Source organism: Manduca sexta, chromosome 14, assembly GCF_014839805.1.
Source record: "Manduca sexta isolate Smith_Timp_Sample1 chromosome 14, JHU_Msex_v1.0, whole genome shotgun sequence".
NCBI lineage: Eukaryota > Metazoa > Arthropoda > Insecta > Lepidoptera > Sphingidae > Manduca > Manduca sexta.
Genome location: NC_051128.1, coordinates 9,509,121 through 9,528,473, shown reverse-complemented (window position 1 = coordinate 9,528,473; position 19,353 = coordinate 9,509,121). Strand labels below are relative to the sequence as shown.

The 19,353-nt window shown below is 33.1% G+C and overlaps 1 protein-coding gene across 1 annotated transcript in view; it reads right to left on the bottom strand.

Annotated features, from left to right (window-relative positions):
* Positions 1-1,774: 1,774 nt before the first annotated feature.
* Positions 1,775-19,353, bottom strand: part of LOC115439844 (G-protein coupled receptor Mth2) — a 58,868-nt gene continuing 41,289 nt past the window's right edge. The window contains exons 5-9 of the mRNA XM_030163870.2: positions 10,960-11,141; positions 8,587-8,758; positions 6,974-7,159; positions 4,517-4,660; positions 1,775-3,812 (exon numbers count right to left, since the gene is read on the bottom strand). Of these exons, the coding sequence (XP_030019730.1) occupies positions 4,525-4,660; positions 6,974-7,159; positions 8,587-8,758; positions 10,960-11,141 (676 nt within the window). The 3' untranslated portion in view covers positions 1,775-3,812; positions 4,517-4,524. The remainder of the gene's footprint in view (positions 3,813-4,516; positions 4,661-6,973; positions 7,160-8,586; positions 8,759-10,959; positions 11,142-19,353) is intronic.

Here is a 19,353-nt window from a genome sequence, read left to right as displayed (position 1 = left end):
CTATTTTCTTTTATATCTCGTATTATTACAGAATGTTAGGAAATCGTATAGGCATCTTCATGAAACATTAATCCGAATGTGGTTTAGGTATTATTGCCTGATGCCTCTGAATTGTGGGCAGACATGTAAGACAATGTCTCCATGGACACAGTAATAAGTAGATGCACCGTAATTTAGCCCTAATCAAATATCAGTTAAGATATTACCTTGATCGTGTCACATTACACTGTATTACTTATTGCAATTGGTTGCGTCAAATCCCTACTAAATAAACTCAAATTGGGGACCTTCTTTTTTAAGGTCCTGCCGCATTAAGTGTTGGTTTTGCTAATTCAAGTTAAAAACACGTTATCTTACGGTACTTTTATCCTTTCAACACGGTAATTCTCGATTTAGCTACACATTGAGACTTTCCATATTATATAGGTATTACTAGCTGACCCGGCAGACTTTGTCCCGTCTTAACTATGAATTTGCAGCGCGCATTCTGTCAATTGATGACAGTTATTTCAAACAATTGACAGTTATATAAAATTAATATTTTCGTTAAGTTTTCTTAAATTTTCTAATTTTCCGACCAATTTTTTGAATTTTTTCTTTCATAAGAACCTTCTCCTGACAATAATAAACACAACAAAAACAAATTGTGAAATTGGTCCAGCCGTTCACGCGTGATGGCGTGACCAAGGGAAATTGGGATTCATTTTTATATATATATATATATATATATATATATATATATATATATATATATATATATATATATATATATATATATTATAATTCTGTTTGTTTGAGCACACACATGTAAGGTGAATAAAAAATTTAAATTCAGCTATAGAAAGAGAACTATCGTGGCCGAAAAGTGAACTAACTTTCGATTTTTACATAGCAACGCTTCCCCGCCATTTGGTAAATGTTAAACTCATTGTCATATCGTATTGCTTTGTTATAATTAATGATCTTGCGTGTTGTTTTTAGGGATTTTTGTAAAGAAACATACCGAAACTAAACAAAAGAGGTATTTAAGTACAGTAGCGACCTCAAATCCCACGACGCGACGGTTCTCTTTCTGAACAGACTATAAATGTGTTATGCGATAATCATTCATTTACTTTTTTAAAAGATTTAAGTACTTAAGTACTTGCCTATATTCAAATTTAATATGAAATATCTCGTTTGAACTGTTTTATAAATGGTTTTATGGCGACTCTTACTCATGTTATTGAAATCAATAGTTGACTATTCTCGACCTTCGATTCATTTGAATCAAAAGTATGGTTTCCATCAATTTAATATTAGAAATCTAAAATTGCAATTCTGCGATTTGTCTTAATGGACCATCTCTTAAGTTGATAGTTTTACGAGTTTCTTGGCGCCTTGCTAGTCGGTACCCACCAACGTAGGTACCTAAGCATGTAAATAAGTACTTACTAAAATTACTTACAGGCAATAACCACAAACATTAATATTTTTTAACATGTTTGTCGCCATACATATAAGTACTCATAGAATACCAACCAAGATTTTTCAGTAAAGCGAAAACAATAAACTGGGGTCATTGTGACGCGGGTGTTCTTTGTCGGTATCACTCTTGACAGAGCGGTGGTGGTCATCACTTAGTCTGTTGGTGGCAAGCTTCACAACACACCGCTACTCTTTTCTGATTGTCACGTGGGTAAACATGATTTAATGAGCAATTTTATAGTAGGTATTATTAAACCTAATAAACGTTATAAAGTTAAGTACATAATATAATAAATTAAACACAAAATCAATAATTAGTTATTTAATCAAGAATATTTGGAGATTTGTGCTAAATATATAAAGTTATACTATAATTTCTAATTAAAACGAAATTACTATGAAATAGTGCATTTAAAACAATATAGTAATATGATATGTGTGATAAAGCACGAATTTTCCAGAGCTGACGCCCCCTGTGTGATAGATAAGAAAATCGCTCGCCATAGCGAACCTACAGGCGGAGACGAAAAAGATTATTAAATCTAGAGTTAGCGCTCCTTCTTAACAATTCCTTACCGTAGAAAATAACTAGGAAAGTTCATTAACTTCATCAATAAAACAGAAAAGCAATTTAATTTTGTCCATCCTCATAAAGATCGGGACTTATCTATATCTATAGACTAAATATGTTTGTACTTTATTTTTTTTTAATCGTTGCTTATTACCATATGAAATCTACTATAAGACTTTCACGTTTACGATTCCTGAAGACAGAATCCACCAGGAACCATTCCACCAGGAAGACCCCTAACATTATTCGACGTTTTAATTACTACCAATCTTTCATACGCAGTAGTTACACTTCACACTTGATAACTCTTTAATACTATTTCGTAAGTCTGACAATAAAACTTTCGCATCTTCAACAACAGACATACAATTAATATTTATTCAAGAAACTTATGACATAAATACATAATCCAAGAAACGTCTTCGCTCTGCGTGTTTTCGTAAACAATACGTCTTATTACAACTCTATCATCAGAATGTGCCGTCTATATAATGAGCTGAATGTTAACCATAAAACCTTCGACATAATGAATTATAAGTTGGGATCATTTTTGTGGATTATAACAGACATATCACTGTAAAATTGCATTAACTATTAATGGATTAGAGGTAATTTATGGTTAGATAGGTAAATTATATGTTTTTGAAAAAAAGCATACGATATTTGGGTAGCATATTTATTTTGTCTTGGAAACTCGCGTTGGCTAGGTCATTAGAGACTCCTTTGCTTATTCTAATGTAAGAACAGCGTAAGAACTCGTACTGTGACCTATTCATTATATTAACTAATGACATACCATACATAATCTTAAATTAGTTTAACATAATAGTAATTCTTATTCTAATTTAATAATAATCTCTACTGGCGTGTAATTAGGTACATTATTTATTGTATTCAGCAATGAAAAAATAACTGCGAACTTATTTGGTTTTGTAGCGTCCCTTTGAAGTCATGAGGTATCGTCATTCTAGTATTACCCTACACACATTGAACATTTTATTTCATGTAAATTCACACAATTGACTAGCTACCTTACAAATATTATACACACGATAACTAAGTCATGTTTAAAAATTCATAGAGCTTATAAATAAAATAGTAAAATCCGCTTTGTAAGTTCACAAATAGTATTGCACAAATTGTGTTATTGTTTTTATTAGCTTATATTCAAGACGCATCATCCAAACTTACCTACATCTAAATTAAGAGTTACATATTCTTATACTTTGAATACGTGCCATATTTTAAATCTGCTTATGAAAATACATCTCTTGTTTAATGTCAAATATTTCTGAAATGTTAGAGCCGTGCATAATAGCCAGTTTTGACTACAGCATGAATATCTCAGCTCATCAAAAAAAAAATAACTGTGAGTTTATAACCACAATTCATATAGATTATTCTAGAAGGCAATTTGACCACTAGCAATGTATTTTAATTGCTGGTATTAAATTGTCCATTCCGGAACTGAGGTAAAAATTACGTTAATACCTACATATTTTGTTATGCGAGACTATTCCCTAATGTTGGTTGTGACTCAGTATCAGCCAGTAATGTATAAGTACTAAAAATTTTCGAATATGCCAAAACAACGAATGCATTTAAAAAATCTCAATATATAGCATAAGCTTATCCCATTACTTTTCATCTTATATAAAACTAAATCATAAGCATAAAGCTTCCATTATGCGCCCGGCCTAACCGGATTAAAAATAAAAAATTCTCGTCGGTCGATGGGCGATGAGAATTCTTTGGCTTGAATGTGTCATGGGATCTGTAAACAATAAGATTAGATAAAACCGTATTTACGACGCTTACACTATGTCCTTAAACTAACATTAAAACAAAGAACAATTTGTCACAGCCTGTCCGATAAAAACCGGAATATTTGTTTGTGACGATACTATACAAGAATTTGTTGGTTGTTTAAAGAAATAGTTTACTTGCATATGACCTGAACTCTAAATGAGACACTTATCGGTAAAATAAGTGCTTAGTTATCTAAAGGAGACATAAATTAATGAATTACTTTAGTATTATTAGTAATGACTAAGGTTAGCAGAAACCTTTCCGAAACTGATTTGAACATAAATTTGTTGACCTATTTAATTCTCATTAAGTCAAATGTCCAAATCTGTCTATGAAAACGAAACTGGATAGAGAGCTGTATCTAAATTTTTCCAAGTGTTCTATACATTACTTTTAAGTTCACAGTTCTTGGGTTCATTTTCGTGGACTGGCAAAATTATATTGGGGTTTTCTACTTAGCACCAGGCCGGAATCTAGAATTTGTGCCCGATATGCCAACAGGCTCGCCCTCATCACATCAACCTAATATGGGAGGGAATACACTCAGAGGAAAGTGAGTGCACCAGTTGCGCCTACCCCTTCCGAGATATAGGATGTAGATGTGTGTGAGTGTGTCTGTGTGTGTATTTTTACAATAAATTTCTATAGTTGTCAAGCTACTTAACATACCTGATAATTCAGTGCATATCCTTCAATCGTATGGCAGTTTCGTCCGCCGAGATCCGAGTGTCTTCAGTGGGGGCAGAGCTGGTCGTCCACCGGCCGGTGCGAGAATCCGTTGCTACAGGTGGCATGCCCAACATGTGGCGGAATCTGACAAAATATTACAAGAGATATAAATACATTCCAGCCTGACCTTCTCGTTGTAGGATTGGATCTAATCTAAGATTTCTCTTTATATTTTTTAAGAATATTTACTTCATTGCTTACATCCATTGCTTACATTGCTTATATACTTTGCCTATATAAATAAATAGTAAGTAGGTAAGTCGCTAGAAAAAGTTCAAACATTCCAGTTCGCGTAAACAGCATTACTTCCATTAATCAATTACCTACTCACTTGAAACTCTAAAAATAAAGCTGGGCACCTATTTAACAATAAGTAAATAAAAGGTGATTTTGCCCATTAAATCCACGTCAGTAGCATTCCCAAAATGACAAATACATTAAACAGCAAATGAGCAGTTAATCGTCTCCTTAAATTATTTTAATAGAGCCATAAATTGTTAGCAAAAAGGTAAACAAAGGAAACATCACATACAGCCGTACCTCTCCTACATACTCTATTTGTTAAACGTCTGACATAAAACACGGCTCTGTTGACACTTCACAGAATATCAATGACGTAGACAAACATATTGGCACATGAGTTGTGTGGAAACATTTGTACCTGCCAACGACCCCAGTATTGATTTACAGGTAGCTTAGAAAGGTCATTTAAAACGGATCCTCCACGAGCAATCCCGAGCCCAACGTATTCATCTAGACCGCTTTAATGGGGGTAGCCATTTGAAGTAATTGAAATTGAATTCAAAATGAGCTGATGGATTATAGGTAATTCAAATTGATTTATGTAACAGTGGTGCACGTACCTATGTGAAATGTATTATCATCATTAAGTTACACCTAGAATAAAAATCTATACTTAAATCACATGACTTTATAATGTTGTTAGGTCAAGTCATTAGCAAAGTTGAATTTGGTAGTGTCTTATTAATTTTCATACATTTCTTATTTTAATAAGAAGCCACAATTTTTATGACGCGATTTGAAAATGTTTATTAATTACTATGTTTTTTAGCGTAATTTATACTTATAATACAAAAAACTCTAGCGCAATTCTCAGCAATATCAAAAATGTGAAATATGGTTTTGTTTTGATGGTCTTATGCAGCATGTGAAGATCAAACATTTCGACATTCGACAATATGATTTTTGAACACAGTGTAGCAGCGTCCATAACATGGGTAGTGGGTACTATTAAATATGAACCACGAGAATGGCTATCTTTTTTTTTGTCTAATTCTGTATAATTATAATAATAATTATTATTATTGAAATCGCTGTTATGAACGCAGTAAAACTTTACTTTCTTGGTAACAGTATTGGTAAGTACTTGTCCAGTCTCTATCAGCCATTTTTATTCAGACAGCTTGCTCATAATTTACCTATGCATTAATCACCTAATCCTTGGTGGAGCAATCTCTGTAAATTTGCCAAGAGAATGATCGGTTTCTTTCGGGTCAATTTAATTTAAAACGGTCGCCACCGAAAATATGCACCTAAATGGCAGCGCCATTCCATGCAAAGCTATTTACTATGACCATTTTTAACACACATCACCATTTGTATCCACGTTTGTGCAGTTGACGTATGTACATACGTACCATGTGTACCTACAAAGGTACTTAAACGTAACAAGGATACCTTTCAAACTCTTATCAAAATATCGGTATACACTAACAAAGTGAAGTGTTTGGAAAATGGAGTGCGTATTCCCGATAAGATATACAATCGACAAATTAACGGGTAATCTAAAAATAAGTTGTATTACTGGTATCAGAGGCAGCCGCATTACCGTAAACATATAATTAACTTTGCAAAATATAGCTCCAGAAAGTCTGGCGTGGCACGTTGCTCCTGCACTATTTTATTATTCTCTCGGGGAAAACTGTGCCACAAAAAATTCCCGCCATATACGTACTTATTTTTATATTACTCCTTTATGAGAAAAGTAAAAAAACTACACTATATAACCCACATTAAATTCTTAATTCTTTCCTCTACCACGGAAAACATAAAATTACACTAATTAAATTTATATTTACATACTTTGCTGCATGCTATATAGCAATTTATAGATATAACTGATAGTAACGGAATAATTTAAGGCTAGATGCCAAGAAGTAAATAAAACATAGAGAGCATACTGTGATAATGAAATCGCGCTGCATTTTGATATTATTTTGCGCAAAAAATATGTTCCTTCTTCAATCAGTTTCGATCGAAATTGTTACCTATTTGCTAAGCTACGCCATTTTAATAAAAAAAAATACTAACAATTATAACAATAAATTATTACTCAAAACTTAATATAATCACAACAACAAAAAAAGTTCATCATACCTTTTCTGCACGAGACCTCGGACTTTCTTCTTCCACACGAATATGAAGAAGATGACGACGCCCAACGCAATGTTCGAGATGTCCACCACGATCCAGTACCAGTTGGAGCCGCCGACCGCGAAGCTGATCAACTCTACGGTCCAGTTCACACCCATCACCATGAACAGTTTCAAGTATAATGCGTATCTGTGGAAATCATAACAATAGCTTTTTATACTGGTAGGTACTTGTGGAAATAGATTTCAGGTTGAAGTTTCTAAAACTAAGGTAGTGTAACCGAAGAAAGCCCGATTCTTAACAAGGCCCACCATTCATGTTTTTAGTATTTTTTGTGTTGTAGTACAAGAACATCTACGATTTTTTTACGATATCGTTTATTATAAAAAGTTATAAGTAATAGGTAGACAATATAATATGAATTGACAATACAATATGAGATGACAATATATAGAATTAGCGTTGGAAACAAGCACTGTGTTGAACTGAAGTGTACTGCAACCCGTACACTTGACTATAGTATGGTTTCAACATTGACAGGGTGTAGTTGTATATGGAGCGGTGCTCATAATATAATAACTCTAGTCTAAGTGTAAACCTGGATGTGAATGATAATGATTAGTAAAGTAAGTAAAATTATTTGTTAATAATCATAGACACTACTGAAGCTCGAAAAATATATGGCATGGGTAAGCGATGTTCTGGATTTAACATACAGTCTACTTTTGTCCCAGAAAAGTACACAGTAGAAATTATTTTCAGAAAGGGTCCATCACGGGGTTCGTTACCGCGAGTAACACTAATAAAAAATATTAAGTATTGTACGTATCAATCAGTTATTGGTAATGATAACGCAAAACGCCTCGAAACCGATCTATTGTAGCGATCATGTCTATTGTTGTCAATAAGCTTGATATTGTCGTGGTATATCGATTGGGAGCCGGCTAAGACTGAATGAAATGTGTTCAGAAACTCGGGAAAGGCGGAAATATGAATTGCTAAAACTGGCCGCCGCGCCGTTCCGCCCGAATGAAAATATTTTAAGGGAATAAAATTCTCATTACGAATTTACCAGACAGAAAAATAAATCTCACTAATACTTAATATCGAGGACTCAGTTCATCAAAATCCATTTAGCAATTAACTATTTAACCGCTTACAAATATCTAAACATTTGTAAACACTTTCAAATTTATACCTACTATAAAAATCTTCCCTCATCTGCCCATATTACACTACAATACGAGGTCAGTGCAATATAGCTTTTCAATGTATTTTATGTTGCAAAATCGATCTGGCTTAATGTATACGACCGGCCTCTCGACGTCAACGTCCTTTGGAGAAACCTATCCTCGGGAAATGCACTAGCAAAAACCCACTTTTCAGTGAAGGTATTTGTAACGAACGCTGCTTTCTATTACCTACTGCCCAACCAAGGAATCGCATATACCTACTTATTCAGAATTTATAGAGTTTATGCATATGCTCACAGATTGCCTAATATAAGTTGATTTAGTGATACAAGTTATCGATATTAGGATCGTATCACAAAATCGAATAATAATAGCCATGCCCCTAACAGTACAGCTACATTAATAAAATTAATGTTAACTCACCTCTGTTTATCTTTTTTCAATTTGTCACTCCTGGAAGACTCCGCGCCCTTTAGTATAGCTGTTTCCTGTCGTATCGATCGTATGCGATGCGCCGTCACAGAGAAGAATATGACATTGCTCACAACCAAGAACAATACCGGCGTGAAGAAATACACGAACTCGCTCAGCCAATCTGGATAAACATAAATCATCATCATTCACATTATATATATTTACGCGAATGTTCTTAAATGTAAAAAAATATGTGATTATATAATGTATGATTCCTATTTCCTTCCTAATTGAAATACGGCGATGACGGCCAATCTCAACAGTTATCAGCCAAATACGCAGGATATGTTATAGTGCACAAGTGTGTGCGCAATATACTGGTGCACTCTCTGTTTCTTCACTATCATAGTCCGGTGGGACGGCAACCGACATGACCGGAGACAGATCAGGCGTAGGATCAACGGCTTTACGTGCTTTCCGAAGCACGCCAACTTCCTGATTCCGAGTTGCGACTAAGTATTTTTTTAAGAAGGAACAACCAATAAAAAATTAATTAAAAATCTTTGGACGGTATGGATTTTATCGTATATAGATATTGTAACACTGAGTTTTCAGACGACCAACACCTCAGTCCGCCGAGTGATCACGAGAGCTTAGAAACATCGGGAGAAATTTATAACATAAAAAACCGCGATAAAATCCGAGAACTAGTATTTTTTCGATATCTGTATAATTGTAATATCTGTGACGAGTTCAGTGCAATACCACCCGAATACTTCGTAATTCAAGGTTCCGGTAGTATTGTTACTGTCTGAGGCTTAAAATAAAGCGAACCGCTAATTAATTTCACTTCTCTTTAGAAACTAAAAAAATACGATTAAAGTAAAAGAGCCAAGGGTAAAGTCGTACTGTAGACATATTTTTCTACAGTGTAACGTTATGAAACTTTGTCAAAGTTAACCAACTTAAAGAAACAGCCCGTTGTGTATAGTGAGTGAAAGCCAGCTACTCTCTGCCTAATTCTGTGTATTTTCCTTTAAGACAGTGTTGATATTTAGGACAAGTGAAAATTACGTCATCACACACTCATCTGCTATTAGAACATAAAGTGGTAAGTAAAGAATAACTTTATCTAATTCGCGAATTTACTCAACGAAACGTTGTATGTATCCGACAGGGGAGATGCATTAGGTAGCTATTCTAAGAACAATCTAATTTTACCTCAAGGCGCTCGGTTTATTTTTAATTTTCACAATTTTGTTTTTCACCTTTTTTTTTTGCTGGTGATAGGATATCATTTATATTCGCCCGGATAGCAACAACCGTACAAAAGGTGTTAAAACCCACTATAGTGGCCCACGTAAGTGTGCCGCGTTCCAAGATCAGCCTGCGAATATCCGGTTCCAGCAGGCCGGCATAATTGTGTCGACTGTCGAGGGTTAATCACCTCTCGTTAGTCGCCATTCTATTGGACTCCATTCCACTTACTATCAAGAGCAGTAGGGTCAATTTGCCGTGACCGTATAAAAATAAAACAAAAAACATAATCGTAGATAATGTTGATATTGCATCTCAATGCGAAATTCAAAGAAATGGCGAAATGACGTTGATTTTATTTTGGTTTCATCAACGCTGTTACAATTTCTTAGTTTTTAATTTGTAGAATGGGCTACATGCAGTAAAGATAGTAAATGTGGTCGTCACTCGCACTCATAATAGCCGGTACTTTGTTCTTAGACGCGGCATCTAGTTATTATAAAAGTACTTATGTGCTGTAAAGTGTACGTATGTGGTATGCAACGTAAACGCGTCTTAATGAGAATATTATATAGTTCACGAACGACGCTGAAAACGTTACAAAACTGCGTGCTAGACGCTATAGTGATGATACCGCAAAAGAAGGCAAGGGGCCTTCACGTTCTTTTGTTTTTATTAACACGTTTCGATCTTCGTACGTCTTCTATCGATTAATGTTAAATGTAAATGATGGGAGACGTACAGTTTATGTACTAGCCTTTCTCAACAGATAAACGGCGACAAAAATCTCATCAAATCTATTATAGCAACTAAGCTGAAATATGAACATTGACCTCATTAAGTAAATTAGAATCATATTTTTTTATCCCAGCGAAGGGCCGATAGAGTAAGCCGTCTGATAATAAACGACACCACTACTCATACTTGGGATACCAAAACGTTGTGGGACATTACTCTGGGCTCGTCACCCTAAGACAAATCTCATAATGCCGAGTAAGGAACATAACGGTACTAGCACTTTAGTTGGTGACAAAAACAGAACCATAAATTTGCAAAAAAACCTTATGACAGGAACCCTTCTAATAACGTGTAAAGTTGCAAAGAAAAATAGAATTAAATACTCACTGACGAACCAACACCTCCTGGAGCCGAAACCAGGAACGACGATGTGGCTGGGCAGGTTGTCACTGAACTGCATCCCGGCGGTGCACGCCGTAAGTATGGCGGGCACGCCCCATGCGTATATCGCGTACAGGCAAAACCTCTTGTTGTCGCGTCTCTTGTTCGTACTCCCGCCGCGGTACCCACTATTAAAACCAAACTGTGTTTTAGCGAAATATAATAGATGTTACCTATAATTACGTCACCGAATTTCGAGAAGCGAAGACTTACAATATTTTGGTAACTTTTAGGTGTTGATATTGTTGGCAGTATTTCAGCATGATATCATTTTGGTTAAGGGACATCGGTACATTTAAAATCGCGGTTAATCTTTTTAAAATATAAATAACTTTCGTTTTTTACTATCCTTAAACTTTCGTTATAGTTCAATAACTATTAACTCCTATTTGCCAAATTCTTGGGTCTAATTAGTAAATAGTAACAAAATTACATGTTCCTAGGAAACTATATAGAGCTCTTATTTTGGGGTATCTATAGAATATAATTATTACCTATTATAACATCTTTGCAATGATTAAAAACCTAGTATTTATTTACACGTTTTCCAATCTCAACTTCATCTAGCTTTCAGTCACATTTATAAGGTCATCAATCCATCTAGTGAATGAGCGTCCTACATTCAGTCTAGGGGCGCGAATATAAATCTGCTAAAGCGACATTCTGTAGGTCCCCTTTATCTGAGGCTACGAAAATAGTGATTCGGTCATAGTATTGTGTACGCTATTAACGAAGCATTTAAAAATAAATATTTTTGGGCTGTCCTCTTTTTAGTAAATTACTTGTAAAGTAGCTTTGTAAGGACCTAATAATTTAAATATTGCTCTAAAGTATTTAATTTCTTAATATGATATCTGAATAATTTGAAATACATAGGTATGTACATCAGTCACAATATATAATTCTGAATAAGTAGCTACAGGGCCTTTTTGTGGGGGCAAAGAAAATTTCGAAAATATCGAAAAAGTTGCCATTAAAGTACAGGAAGGGAGGAGGGTTAAAAATAATGGACTTACAACTTTCGAGAATTAGTGTGCCCCCAAAAAAGAGTAATAAATGTCTACCGCGTTAAAAAACCTCTGAGCGAGATTCCTCATACATGTTCCCTTAATATTATGTATAACAATGTTACGTGGAAACTAAATAACGACATTCAATACAGTTAATTGTTTACCAATAATAACATACATAAGTGAATTTACTGCATCTATTTGATTTTAACCCTAATCTTGCAGTTAAAAAAGGTGATTATTTATACCGCTTACATTTTCACAAAATTTTCCTTACCACTGAGAGTGTTGGGAAGAAGACAAGCTGCTGGTCCTTCGTTCGCATTAAGAATAATAAGCAGTTATACAACATTTAGCCCATACATACTTCACGAATAAGAAAGACCCAAAAGAGATGTAGATTAAGCCAACTTCAGCAGATAATACAAGAGAACCTCAACGTCGTTTTAACCTCAGAACATTCCTGTATAATCCCTTGTTCTGTGATTACGACATGATAAGTACATTACAGTCGTGTTGCTACGGTTTATGAGCAGATGTGGCGTTTACCATCAGTCAAGCGATCTGCAACTTTCATCCATTGTAATACAGCTGTATAAAACGTGGACACGTAGAAATGTAGACTTAAATTTTGTTCTTTATTTACTTTAAATATTAGGCAGCTACGCATTTACACCGTTTCTAGTCAAATATATTCAAGTATGTAATTGTTACAAAAATAAATTGATTTAGAACTAAATAAAAACTAAAAAATCTAAATTTTACGTAAGTACAATAACAAATAAATTCTATCTAAAAATGGCGTCCGTAAACATAACTTAAATAATAAATATACCCCATGCAATATAGTTTCTTATATCAATATAGTTTCTGCACCATGCAAAATATAATAAACGCTTTATTTTATCTACTTACTTTAGAAATAATATCAACTACCCAAAACTGTTCATCTAATTTTGCCATGCAAGAGTTTAACAATATATTGTAGGTTTTTCTTTACGATATTGTTCGATTTATCTGGGTGATATTGATAAATGTTACCTCATTCATATAAAACGAAGATAGTTTCACGAAATCTTCTAATTAAAGAGACTAAATATTATTATATTGTGAAGAAGACTCGCTAAAAGGGCCATAACATGTATGCTTTTAACCACATTATGACGCTATATTAAGAAATAAGTAGATAGATACGAAATATTTTACTGGATAAAAATACGAAATACATAAACATGCTGGAAAACCGAATGCTTTGGTTAACGTTGGATAAACGTCATTCCGTTAGGAGTAAACAACAACGAATGGTGAACATAAAACATGCCATTATCACAGACAACCTGTTATCAGTCACTTGGGGACCTACAATTTGGTTCTGTCACCAGAAGGATGAGGCGTCCTTGATCTGCAAGGCATTTCACATTTTTTAAGTAGTACATAGGAATTGTTATAATACATCAACATATCTTGTTACGTGTTCAATGTAAAAAACAGTTCATGGCATACATCGCCTAAACAGTTGGTATTAGGAATCTACAATGTATTAAAAGCTACAAAGCGTAACGACATCGATTTTATGAATAGTTGTGCTCCATTCCTAGACGTATTATAGGCGAACACTCGGCATGGTCCGTGCAATTTTAGCATTGCACATGGCTCTTGGCAAATTACACAGAAATATTTACTTCTCTGTGTTTTTCCAAGCTAACGATCTGTGTGCCTTATGAACCACGCACGAAGTCAAAAAGTCAAGATGTGCTGTTGGATTGATCCTGTAAGAATGTATGTGATTTCCTGATTGACTTCAGATAACTTAATGTTCTCTGTCATTCATAGCTAATTCTAGGGATGACAATCTGACTGAATATTTAAGAGTCTCCCATAAGGAGCGTCGAATCAGATGATGCCATTTCTTTTGCCTTTTTACTTTGAGCTTTTTACCTGACAGCGCGTGAAGAGAACGATAGCGATGTGATAGACACGTATATATCCTAATATATTTTTTTAAAACCATTTGTCCGGGACAAGGCCTCTCAAATCGATGTAAGTCGGAAGGAGAAACTGGTCGCAAATTTAAGGAAAATGATACATATTTTAAATGTTACGTGTAAAAAAACTATTTTGGTACATTAACGGCACTGATTACCTGGGTTCATCCACCCACACGGACATGTTTATTGACCTTTTTGTTTTTAAAAAATATAAAATACATTTTGACGTTCTGTTCTTAAAACTAATCTTCATCGTCCATTGATCATCATCCCGTTGTGTTTACCAAGATCGAAATCATTAATCAATCCTGCTACTGCTAAATGAACCTATTAAGCTAAAAAGAGCTTAAGGGAGACTCTTAAAAGCTATAAATTGCAGTTTAGTACTATATTAAACAATCTACTTTGTAGGCAGAATAAAAAAACAATTATAGATTGTTAAGATGGAATGTGGAATGAATGAGATTTCGACACAAATTTTTTGATTATTGTTAATCTATTGATATTATAAATGTGTTTTTATACCTGTACTTTCATTAATTAAATACTTGGGCAAGGTAATAAAATCTCTACCTTCTTCACCTACTTATAGCCCATAAAACAATTTCCTTGTTAAATATTTAATAGGTTGTTTTGAATATAGAATAGGGTTAATATGTTTTGTATTCAAAAATAGAACGGAAGATATACTAATCGAAGTTAAAACATCTTTAAATTACCTGAACGTCCTCCAAATATCGAAACACATCACGTTCAGCCAAAAGAAGCTGGTTTGGAATGCGTAGTAAACGATGAACGCTGAAAAAAATATAAACAAACGATAAATATAAAATAAACAAAAATCGCCAGGAAACGGACTGTCATACAGGTGAAGATGAAAAGAATCATCAAAACGAGACACATTTTGTATTTATAAGAAGCTGATAGTAGGTCAATGATATAAAAAATGTCATAATGAGATGCCAGAACCGTTTGGACTAATATTTATTTTGAATATACCAATTATAATGCAGAAAGATCGATTTTGTAATTTGTAATAAAATTATTGTGCGCACATAATTTGGTCGAAAATTCGACTTATCGGATTTCGTCTCAACATTATGGTTTACAACCACGACCGAGGAAGCATAAACTTCTTACTTTTTATGAATTATGATTTTGTGTATTATACAAGAAACCCGAGCAACGCGTTCTAGATCACAATTCTAGCAGGTTTCTACATTGCTCTTAATTGTGATAAGATATAAATATGTCTGTTGTAGTGCTGTAGGTATTTTTATCTTATTTAATCAATTAGTCAATAATATTATAATCATATTAATATGTTTATATTACATTAATATGTTTGTAGTAGTAGTTTACAATAGTATTGTTTTTTTACGTCGGGAGGTCCCTACATAAAAACAATACTACTACTAACGTTTTAGCCAGTATATGTACTGGACATAGTAAGACTTCATCTCAAATCTCAGGTTAGCGAAGGCAGAGGAATACCAAACAATACTTTGTAAATCCACATGTTGGATGGTGTTTCTACTGTTTTAGGCGGTCGTGTTGCATACCATCAGGTGAACAGCAAGCTCGTCTCTTCATTCAAAGCAATATTAAAAAGATTTTTGTTTGTTCAATCATTATAAAGGGAAATACAATCGTTTTTTCACATTGAAATTCAGTAAAATCAATAAGGCATTCGTCCATTTCTTATATTATTGTCACTAATAAATACAACGTATTATTTTTTAAATATCATAGATGCTAGAATATTTGCAAATATTGAAAAATCCGCTCCGTTTCCATTTAGTAACTTAAAAAAATTCACGTCCACGTTTCAGCAACATCACCACAGTAACACATTAAAAGCATCAATGCGTTCGTGAAACATCACATTGTCTGTTTATGTAACACCAAACGCCTCCTGGCCAATTCGAACAGGTAAACATCCTCCCCCGGTGCAAACAATGTACCCACTCTTTAGCCACACTACAAAGCAGTGTATATTTCTAAGCCCGTTGAATGATATCCCCACGTTGTTTCGGCTAGCTGCAACTCAGATATTTTGGCGAGCGTAATCTATTACAATTTTCCGAGTTTCGTAACATATTTCATAACGTTTCCTAGAAGACAATAGTTTTCAATCTCAATTAATCATCACAAGATTTTATACGTTATTCTGCTTAGTTTTGAGTAAATAAATCTATTACTACCTATCTAAAGAAATTAGATTTGTTTTTGTAATATTGTAAATATTTTTTTCGCCTTAGGGCTAATTTATTAATAGTCAGATAAAAGTTATTCGTAAGTTAAAATACAACACAAACGAATTAAAAGTTACAGCTATTTGTAATTAAGTAGTTAATTTATCTCACTTTTATTTTCAGTCAGGTTATAATTTATTTGAACGATAACATATTTTTAAAATTGGCCCTATGAATAATAAATGATAAAAGCAATGTGTATGTACTTTATTATATAAAACGTATAATTAGTATACTTAAAATGACAAAATATGCACTAGGTAAGTGAGTAAATTATATTATTTGCAAGGTTTTCATTCCAAACATGACCACTAGAAATAATTTACTTATAATATTATGTTTTATGCTGTGTGTTGGTGTCCTAACAATATTACCAAAACGTGTATGTCGGTATGAAAATATAGATTTTGAGTAGTAGTTAAGTCAAAAATACAGTCAATAATCACACGCCTACTCTGACCTCACAATAAAATTGAACTATTCAGTCGTGGGTTTCAGAAACCTCGAGAAACTCATCTCTACACAAAATATATTTGCGTATCACACATTTGACTCGTTGTCTCATTACACATAACTCTGCTTTTATGCCATCAGTATAATTTTACGTTTATAGAGGCAATAAACCGTATTGGACATGTTGTGCCGCTATGCGCATTGCGCAAATTAAATATTTAACAAAGATATAAAACCTATACTAATGTACTTCATGTCACTTGAGTTATAACTTGTTATAAATTATCTTCGTATTATGTAACAATGGTGTAGTATATGTATATATTTATATATCTATTACTACCTATTACTGGGTATTTATCTAATAATAGATAGTTCATAAATGTGGATAAGACTAAAAGAAAACATACTTAATGCTTATAAAAGACAATTATTGTTAAATAAAAAATGTCTTAGTCTCTGCTGTGCTACATTAAAATATTTTTGAACAAAGTAAAATTTTTGATTGAAGTAAATTAATTGGATAATATGGTCTAATAATACGGCAGGAAATACAGACACATTACGCTTTGCTTAATTCAGTATGTTGCATGCTGAAATGAATTTACAAAATGACTTACGTACTAAGCGGAATAAAGCGTAGTAACCACAGTAAAATATCGATGAACGCATGTATAATATGTAGTTAATAAAATAAATAGGTTTCGTAGCGCATCGACTCTATATACATTTCTGCTTTTTTATTCTAGTTTACTAAAAAAAATGTACTTAATTAAGTATACACTTGCACTTTTTGTTCACATGAAAAAGCGTTTGTTAATTTTTTCGTATTATTGCGGAAAACCTTCAAGCAAAGAGCTTATTTATACATTACAGGTGTTTTTGAATCACGGATACTACTTACCACCAGATTATGCACGCGTTTATACTTTGTCCTGGAGAAAAGCCTTATCATGGTCAATTTATCTAGAGATTCTGTAGTCATTTTGTAAGCTATGTCGAATATTATAGACACCAATCATATTTAGTCCTACGCGGCTGTCTATCTACTAACTACTACTCAAATAACTCTTATTCAATAGACATAAATTCCCAACCTTAGGTCACTGGCTATTAACCCAAATGTACTACACCAGACAAAGAATCTGTGGGCGGTCTACTTTATAGCCGAATGAGTATAATGAGCGTTACATCATTTCACAAGAATGCAGTTCAATAACCCAGAAATATTCATCACCTATGTACTATTCCGGGAAGGAAAATTTTAATGATTTTATAATGTGTCAATAATACCGAACAGAGATGGTTGAAAAATAAGTAACAAATAACATTATACAAATTAGATGCAATCCAACACAAGATATAGATTTCAGTGATAAAACATCAGTGGTTAATATAAACTACGATCTAACTCGATTCTGGAAAAGAAAATCTTATAATCAAATAAATATCTTGTTACAATCTGTCAATTTCGACCGAATACAATAGAAATAACAGTAAAATAGGTAAATATTTGCATTTTATTTTGTTCAATCGCAAAATATTGTGATGGTTATTTTTAGCACACAACTTACTTTAAATTATATCTACTAATTGCTGAAAAAATTAAAGGCGCCAGTTAAAGCGCATATTACGTCATCACATGTAGAAGCGTTCTTAGTCGTGTATCGAAAATAAAATATTTCATGCAAATAATGTTGAAGCATATTTTGAAGTATACATTTTTACGAATAGGTAGATATTTGTAAATAGATGTCGAGTGGTGTTCAAATATAAAACTAATAATGTGGGTCAGGAAACATTACATTTTAATTTTATTTATACCAATGTGGAATCGCGGAGTAAAACAACTTTTCAAGCATATTGCAGAAATATTTGATTTGACAAACGAAGAAAAACTGCAAAACTATTTAGATTCATTAAGTAATTGTCCGCAACCTCCTTCATGTTATATTAAAAACACACGCCATGGAGTGCTATTTTAATTAAATAAATTACAGTACTAAATGACATTAGATTTTGTATATTACAATATGTTAATGTCATTTAAGTGAATAGAGTGGAGTTTCGGTAACATCATTGTCCAGGAAATAAAGTGTGATATTTGCCAATTAGTGGATTTGCATTAACATTATTTGACACACTTTATATGATTAGAGCGTAATTAGGTATTTCCTATTGTTTACATTAGTGTTACGGGTATTTTGTGTTTGCCTCCCTTTTTATTAAGTAAGTAGTTGTTAGTTAAATTTGTTTTTTCATCTTTTACCATAAATTATCTACAAATCAAATCAAAGTGTTTTTTTTTTTCTTTTATGATAATGCCTAATTGTTTTGCTACTTCAATATATTCATTATTAAAGTACTGAGTTTATCATATTTAGTGAAATAATTTTCAGGAAAAAACAATTGTATAAAATTTATAAGATGTATTGCTATAATAATTATTTTTAAACCGATGTGTTCTCTTATGATACAGCCGTGCTTTAAAATTAAATAAATGATATACTATATAAGTATGTACATATTAACAGTCAAGCCTGCGTTTTGCATTCTTTTATGACTTTCCTTAAAATCTTATTATAATTAAATCAAAATAGATATTTAGTTAAAAGCGTCTCACCTAGATCTTCT